At 34.8% G+C, this 7482-nt stretch overlaps 1 protein-coding gene across 1 annotated transcript; it reads right to left on the bottom strand.

The window, feature by feature from the left end:
- Window positions 1-1557: 1557 nt before the first annotated feature.
- LOC114684281 (olfactory receptor 5B12-like) lies at window positions 1558-2502 on the bottom strand. The gene has a single exon (XM_028858788.1). The coding sequence runs from the start codon at window positions 2497-2499 to the stop codon at window positions 1558-1560; it is 942 nt and encodes a 313-aa protein (XP_028714621.1). The 5' UTR covers window positions 2500-2502.
- Window positions 2503-7482: the final 4980 nt, after the last annotated feature.

Raw genomic sequence — 7482 nt, 5'->3', positions numbered from 1 at the left:
AGACACACAACCAAGAAAAGAAGTCCACATGCTCAGAATTCATCATTAAAATACAGACAATGTGTAAGACCAAAACTATACCCTAAAATTTCCTGGTCCTGCAGACTTGTATTCTATGAAAAATTACCTAGATGAACACCAGGACAAAGAAATTTAAAGGAAAATCATAAAACTTATGAAATGGTTCAAAGCATTTAAATAAGACATCAACAAACAGCTTAATGAACTTATCAAGAATATCAATAAATACCTTATTGATTTCCCAGAAAACCCTAACATATATGCATGAGTAAGATAACAAAGACAACCTGGGGGTTTGAAATCTGTTTTTATTAAACAGATAGAACTATTGAAGAGAAGTAAAGCTGAAATGAAGATGGAATCGAAAAACTCAATGGAAACCTCAGAGTTGAATATACAGTCATCATGAAGTTTTTGGCAATTTGTAGCTACTGGGAGAGAGAGACAGTTCTCTCTAAAAATGTAGCCACAAATAAGTTTACCACACCCCAGTGGAAGCCATAAATTCAAGATTATATGGAATACACAAATTTGGTCTTAAAGTGAAAAAAAAAAAAAACAAAGGCACATAATTGGATGGGTAGGGAAGAAGAAATGTTGAAAAAGTAGTGGTGAATATTATCTCAATACATTATATGAAACACTCAAGAAACTAATACCATTTTATAGAATATTTGAGAATTTAACTGTGATATCTGTCTGTCTATTTATCATCTATCTATCTATCATCATCATCATCGTCATCATCATCATCTGTCTTGTCTATCTACTTATCTGTCTATGATTTGCCATCAATGCAGCTGTATTTTATGACTATCTTGAGAGGTGAGCAAATGTTTATTCAACTCATTCAGAGCCCTAGTGAAAGACTGAAGAAGCAATTCCAAGTATTGCTTGATGAACCCATGAGCTTAATGGTGACAGTGATTACACAAGTGTGTATAAGGAGTTGTCTAAAGTAACATGGGTATTGCTAAAACAGATTCACTTTTAGAAAGCCCACCCAACATGGGTAACCACTCAGAAAGAAATTTGAATTCCTAGAAGTCAATAAACAACTTACAAGAAGCTTGGATTTAGAGTCTCTTCTTGATAGTATTTTTTAACTGTTAGAGTTCTAAGGACCTGGCTGTGAGTATTGTATCTTTATAAGATCTGGAGCTGTGCAAGTTTCATTGTCATCCTAGGTCTTTTAAGTTTTTTTGAGACATATGAGCTTTTAATTTTTTATATTTCTTAAGTCTTATAGCCTCTCTCATTTTCAAGCACCAGTGTTTCAATTCAGAGGAACTAGTTATAGAACAGAAATTCACTGTAATATATAGGATTAAAATATTTGATTTTTAAAATTAAAGTACCTTATTTCAGTAATAAAATATCCAAAATTATCTATACCTAGTCAGAAATTTAAAAGTATGAATAAAAAATACTTCATCTATGAAATATCTATTATGAGGACTTAAAGTAAAAAATAATTATAACAAATATTTATAAACATCTACTTTGAAGTTTTGTATCATTTTCAAAGACTTATACTTAATTGACTAATTGTAGTGAAGACAGTTCTTTCACAGCAATCTTCTTGAAGGCATTCTTGACCTCTTTGTTCCTCAGGCTGTAGACAAGAGGGTTTAGCATGGGAATGATCATTGTGTAGAACACAGAGGCTACTTTGTCAGTGTCCATGGAGTGACTAGTACTGGGTTGTAAGTACATGAAGATTATTGTACCATAGAAGATGGAAACAGTGGTGAGGTGGGATGAACAGGTGGAAATGGCCTTCTTCCGGCTCTCAGCAGAACGCATCCTCAGTATTGCAACAAAGATAAGTAGGTAGGAGCTTAAGATAACCAGTAGAGTTAAAGTAACATTGAACCCAGCCAACATAAACAGTATAATTTCATTATTATATATATCAGAACAAGAAATAGCAAGCAATGGCGGAATATCACAGAAAAAGTGGTTAATCACATTGGAATGACAGAAGGAGAGATGGAAAGTGAAGAAAACATGGATGGAAGATTGTAAGAGTCCACTGATATAACAACCAGCAACAAGCAGGGCACATTTTGTAGTTGTCACGGTGATAGTGTAATGTAAGGGTTTACATACTGCTACATAACGGTCAAAAGCCATTGAGGCAAGCAAGAAAACTTCAATAATTGCAAAGGCTATGAAGAAGAACATTTGGGCAGCACATTCATTGTACATGATCTTGTGTTCTGTGAGAAATCCTTCTATTACCTTGGGAGTGACAGCTGAGGCATAAACAAAGTCTACCAGTGAGAGGTTACTGAGAAAAATGTACATGGGAGTGTGAAGTCTGGAGTCCAGGAGAATCAGCATAATCATCCCAAGGTTCCCAAGCAGTGTGGTCAAATAAATAAAAGTGAAGATGATAAATAAAGGGACTTGTAACTCTGGAGCATCTGTTAACCCCAAAAGAATAAACTGAGTCATCTCTGAAGTATTCTGCATCTGTGTTATATAGGAATTATGATAGGCTCCTAGAATGAAAGGGGGAAATGAAAAATTATTCTACATAGACCTTACCATGAAATTTTATATATGATCAAGTTCTCTAATTAAAATGTGAGCATCATCTAGCATGAAGGAGCCTACCCTGGATAGAACTCAGCTGAATTAAGTCACATATCTGGGATTAGTACAAATATATATTGTCACTTCTTCATTATTAATAGAGTTTTTTAATTTATAAAGTTAGGGTTTCTTATAGTTTCCTGGTATAAGATAATATTTATATTACTAACCCTCAAATGACTGATTTGCTGTTTGCTAAATCTTACAAACAAATACATGTCTAAAATATACTAAAAGTTACTTGGCAGCAAGAGCAGTTTAGGAACATACAATTAACTTTCCTATATTTTAGCAGCAAAGCTTATCTAATGTATTTCCCATCTCTGAAAATTGCACCAAGTTTAACTCACTAGATGTAGCTATGCAGTGATTTTAGGATCTACTCCATGGATACTCTGTTTTATCTCTAGTCTGCCAAGGTCTTCTTCCCTTGGATTCTTCTCTTTGAAGTATGAACCAGATGATAACAGCTTGCTATATGAATCATATTCTTTGTGAGGTTTAGATATATAGAAAACCTAGAAATCTGAGTGTAGCTTTTCAAAAAATAAAAGCAATTTTAATTACTCTCTTTACACATAATGGGCTTTATTTTTCACAGAGGCTAATATTTTCTATTGCTATCACACAAATCTGTTTATTTGTTTTTGAGGAACGGTAGATTACAAAGGAATGAGGAGTTACATTTTTTTCTCTCTATAGAATCTATGTCCTCAAACAACATGTATTTCATGGTGTACACTGTACCATTTCCATTGTGGATCAAGTAACACCTGAATATGAAGCTACATTTACACATGAGCCTGTCTCTTAACCTGAGAGCTACTTTCAACTTTGGAATTTGGGGGATACCAATTCCTCTACATTAATAATCATTTATATTCAAGGCAACAGACAATGTAAGTAATGTTATTCTATTAGATGTCCATGGTGAAATTCATCCTTCTTCACAGGCTATATCTGCACCTACATTAGAAGGAATGTATAAGTTCTTACAAGTTATAAAAGATTCTAACATTTTTAAAGCATGTAAATCATACCCAGTACCTTCCTTGCTCTTTCTCATCTTTTTCTGGTTTCTTCATAATGTTCAGCATACAGTACTAATGTCTAACAGTTGATGCTCCCAAGAAAAGGGACCTAGCAATTGACATGTCAAATGCACTTTGAAAGTCTTACAGCTTTCAGAAATTAAAAAGGAGCTATAATAAGTGGACTACTAATGCCATAGAACATTATAAATATCAGAAAATTAGAACATGGTCTCCTTCTGGAGTGAAAGTAACACCCCAGAACCCAAACTCCTTAGAGTAGAAGGAAGTCTGGCTACTCTACAGCAGCATAGTAGTACCAAGGGCAGTGGTCCAAGAGTAACAAATTATTAGTATTATTTTGTCTATGACTCAGCTGTTTCCCGTTTCTACACATTATATTGATTTTTGGTGACAATTATGAGATAAAAATGACTGGATATTTTAACACCATTTACAGATCTAACTACTTACACATATATATTTGTTACTACTTACTGTTGAGCTTGAAACAGACCCCTAGAAGTACAAAGGTGGCATGTGAAATACCTCATATGTATAGCATAGACCTAACATCCTTATCCAGAATAGCACTTTGCTGGTCTCCTTCTCTACAGGTTCAGCTCTGCTGTGAACTGGAAACTGGTCTCTTACCATTGCAATAAGAAGGCAGAGAGCATAAGCAGTATAAGTATCTCATGGGGAAGAGTACACTTTGTGTGTCTCTGGAGACATATGAACTTACATTGATTCTTCAGCCTGACCTTGATGGAGACAGCAGAATACAGTGTTCATATTCTGTCTAACAGCACTTATGAAGATATTGGGTAATAGATGTTTAGAAGGAAGAAAATCCATTTATTAATAACAGATGCTCAACAACCAGATTGTACACACAAAAAAATATAAAGCCTCACTAAATTTTTACTTAAGCAACATCAGTAACTTGTACAAGTGTTCTGATATTAGATTTTCACAAACTTAAGAGATGGCCCTAAGACAGTTTATTCTCTCATTTTAAGCATTGTAAAGGAGAGATGCATTAATCCTCTCATGCCATATGTAATTTGAGTATGTATATTTCTTCTTATGTATTTAAAATTTTAATGTTTCCTTCATTCTCCTCCAGGCTCTACTCTTGCAAATCTCCCTCAAATCCCCACTGAGACTTTATCTGAAACTCTCCTGATATATCCTCTGTACCACAATCAATGCCCTTGTCTACTCTGACTAATCAAACCAGAAATGCAGCTGGCATCTAGGCTTCCTATAGGACCCATCATATTTGCAACTCCCACAGTTCACTTTCTGCATTTCATCCAACCACTCCACACACTAGACATCTCATTGTTTAGCCAGGTGAGTCTCCCTGTCCTTCCTCTTTACTCCTTCTCCACAAAGCTCAACGTCATGCCTGAGTCCTACCTATCTGGTGTCCAAGCTTAGTTTGGACTCCTCTGCCTACAACACAAAACATCTGTAGACTTTGCACAGGACTCTCTCTAGCTAGCTATCCCCCAAACCAAAAGAACTTCCTACATCATTTCTAACCTATACCCAGGTAGATCTACCTACATACCCAAACTTAGACAATCAAGAAAATCCTGAATATCAGCTCAATTCCCTATGTTCATCTGACTTCATTCCACCCAAATCATTTTCCTAAACCTGCCCACACATTCTCCATTATTCCTCAACCTGCTCCATATAAAACTTAGAAATAACTAAAGAAATCTACTTTTTCATATATCATTGCAAAATATCAGAATGTGAAAGATCATGCCAGTATCTTTTCTTCAAAACATATCAGATCTATAGAAATGTTTACCAATGGGAATTTCCTATATGAACATCATGACACAGAATTTAAAAGAATAATCACAAACTATATCAATGAATTCAAGGAGTTTAAAGAAGCCACCAAGAAGCAGTTCAGTTAAATTAAGAATAAATAACTTAAGGAGAATCTGAGTAATGTAAACACAAACAGAAGACTGATAGAAATGAAAAAAGACAGTTGAAGAATTGAGAATGGAATTCAATGTGGAGGTGGAGATAGAAACACTGAAGACTAAAGCTAAAATGAAGATGGAAATGGAAGTCTAATAACTAAATTAGAAAAAGCAAAGAAGTTTACTAGTGTAGCCTGAAGCCATTCTCTGTCCTGCCTAGTCCTGCAGTCCCATATCCATTTATAAAATAATTACTCAGAGGCCTCATATTAATTATAAACTGTGTGTTCAGGATTTTTGCTAGCTAGCTCTTACATCTTAAATTAACCTATTTTTATTAATCTGTATTGTGCCGTGTGGCCACAGAATTACTGGTCTTTTGGCATCTTGTTCCTTGGGTGCCTGAATGGTGTCTGACATGTCTCCACCCTTCTTTTCTCTGTATCTCTGCTTGGATTTCCCTCCTGGATCTTATTTTGCCATACCATAGGCCAAAGTAGATTTATTTATTAACCAATGATAGCAGCATATACACGGGATGCAGAAAGACTGTCCCACAGTATTTCCCCTTTTCTGTCTAATGAAAAAGGAAAGTTTTCATTTTAACATAGTAAGATTACATGTAACAAAACAGTTATCAAGTAAGAATTACAGTTAGAATATTTAGTCTATGTGTATTTGACAAGAATAAAGAAAGTATTCTGTCATCTATACTATCTCTGTGAGTGTAAAGTTTCATATCTAATTTATCTTTTATCAAAATTAAAGAAAATTATAATCATAACCATCTAGTTTTCAACTCCACCGAAGACCCCAGAAGGATATAATATTACCCGAGTAAACAGGAAGTGTATTGTAAGCACTTCAAAACTTTAGAAATGACAAAAGACATCTGGTTGCCTGGATAGTCACCCAAAGTTCTTTTCTAAGATTGGTGTATCCATCTTCAGCTTATATGCCTAGAGTATCTGGAACAATTTTCAGTGAAGCAGGGAATTTGAAGAATTGTCCCACCTATTTGGCAAAGGTCGTCAGTCACTTTCTTCTCTGTTCTGCAGAATGTCTGGCAGTTTCTTCTGTGAAACAGGTACCTGAAGGACCATCCTGCCTTGTTTTGGCAAATATCAGTGGTCACTTTCCTATGGGTCCTGTATGTTGAGTTTGCTTAACATACTGTCAAGCAGTCCAGGCAGTGTCTTGACAAATGGCTAGCCTTTGCCACATTGAAATCACATTCCATAATGAGTTTCTTTGATCCCCATACCCTCTTTGAAGTAGTTGATGCTGCCAGGAGCTGGCTTGTCTCACTGTCCAGAAAAGCCTAAGTTCTTAAAACATTTTAAATGCCATCTTCTGTAGGTCTTTGAAGTTTTTGAAGATTACCTACCAATTTAAAATAAATATCTGCATATCTGGAAAAACTGACTAACATGACTATAAATTCAAGTATTATAAATGACTATGGTTATACAGATAGCACATGGGAAATTTCCTTGGCTTATTGCCAAGTAATGGAAAAATCTTTCTTCAAACCTTTGTTATTAACATGTTTTTAATGAAAATTTGAGGCTTCTAGCACTTTTCTCCATATAGCTGATTAATTTCATCATTACCTTCTGCTAAAGTGCACGGTAGGCCTCCAAGGTTTCTGAAATGTGTAATATACCATGGATGGTTTCTATTTCTGATTACATGTTGTCATTGAATAAATAACAAAGCTATTTTTAAATCATTTGTAATAAGTTTAGAAGTTTCAATGTGTAAACCAACTCTTCATTCATGTTGAGTGTTAGTAACTATAGTAAGATGTTTTGGAAAATCTAATAATACCATGGAAAGCACATGTAATTCTGACTTCTTAAACAATCATAAGGATT

The sequence above is a fragment of the Peromyscus leucopus genome, chromosome 1 (genome assembly GCF_004664715.2).
Source record: "Peromyscus leucopus breed LL Stock chromosome 1, UCI_PerLeu_2.1, whole genome shotgun sequence".
Taxonomy (NCBI): domain Eukaryota; kingdom Metazoa; phylum Chordata; class Mammalia; order Rodentia; family Cricetidae; genus Peromyscus; species Peromyscus leucopus.
This window is presented reverse-complemented; position numbering and strand designations above follow the sequence as displayed.